The sequence below is a fragment of the Populus euphratica genome, unplaced genomic scaffold, assembly GCF_000495115.2.
Source record: "Populus euphratica unplaced genomic scaffold, PopEup_1.0 scaffold963.1, whole genome shotgun sequence".
NCBI lineage: Eukaryota > Viridiplantae > Streptophyta > Magnoliopsida > Malpighiales > Salicaceae > Populus > Populus euphratica.
Window position 1 is genome coordinate 22,810 of NW_011500827.1, and position 1,074 is coordinate 23,883.

At 29.1% G+C, this 1,074-nt stretch overlaps 1 protein-coding gene across 1 annotated transcript in view; it reads right to left on the reverse strand.

Moving 5' to 3' along the window:
• Positions 1–541: 541 nt before the first annotated feature.
• The window catches only part of LOC105116499 (transcription factor PRE1-like), a 1,575-nt gene continuing 1,042 nt past the window's right edge, over positions 542–1,074 (reverse strand). The window contains exon 2 of the mRNA XM_011013893.1: positions 542–908. Within this exon, the coding sequence (XP_011012195.1) occupies positions 756–908 (153 nt within the window). The 3' untranslated portion in view covers positions 542–755. The remainder of the gene's footprint in view (positions 909–1,074) is intronic.

The following is a 1,074-nucleotide window of genomic DNA, read 5'->3' on the forward strand; positions in this document are numbered from 1 at the left end:
CTGACCAAAAAATTAAGATTCAAACTTACCTTATTCAACTTTTTTTTTCCCTGCAAAATTCCAAAGAAGGATCGTGGAATTTGCCGACCAGTCTATATATATATCCTATATTGTAAGGCACGAATACAAACAAATAAATCGATATAATAAACATCAAATTTAGAAACAGAACTAGAGAGTGAATTGACTTAAAAAAATTAACTGGATGATTATGTTACAGTATATATATTAATTGATTAATTAATTAAAACGTCTTATCGAATCAGTACCGAGAGAGATGATTCATATATTTAGGTTTTATGCTTACATTACGTGCCACTTGATCCCTACTTACCGACAAACACACCCGATTAATACGTAAAATGTTACTATTGTCTATGCATCAACATGGACAAGTCTTAATCATTATATGTTTGATGTAAATTTATGTTTTGGTATCAACCTTTGTCATGTCAAAGAAGACAAACATATACATACATACATACCTATATATATATATATATATATAAAATGAAATCTCATAATAATTAATATATATAGATTACGCTTAAAAAAGGCTTTGCTAGTGCAAGTCCCTTTTATTATACCAACTTAATTACTTACATTACCTAACTCTTATAGCATATCTTAAAATTGATACATGCTAACCATTGTTTGATCCATGAGCGATCAAAGTCTACTAACAAATTATTAAACTGAAAATAGATATAAATCGGTTTACGGACCGGTTCCCATGATCATCTAATTAATTAATATTACATAATTAAACTCCTTATTATCGCTGCTTCAGGACTATCAGCATCAATTGTTGCCAAAAGCTGAGACAATCGCTCACTTAAGTCATCAACCTCCCTGTGCAAGTTCCTGATATAATTGCAAGTCTCTTGTAGGACCTTGGAAGCTGATGCCTGTGTATATATACGCATTCAAGAAAGTCAAAATTCAAATTAGTCACAAGCAATTATTACTTTTTGTGAATCAAGCCAAACCCTTTCTAATTAATTTACGTTACAAGCATTTGAGAAATTATATATGTGTATATATATATATATATATATATATATATATATATAT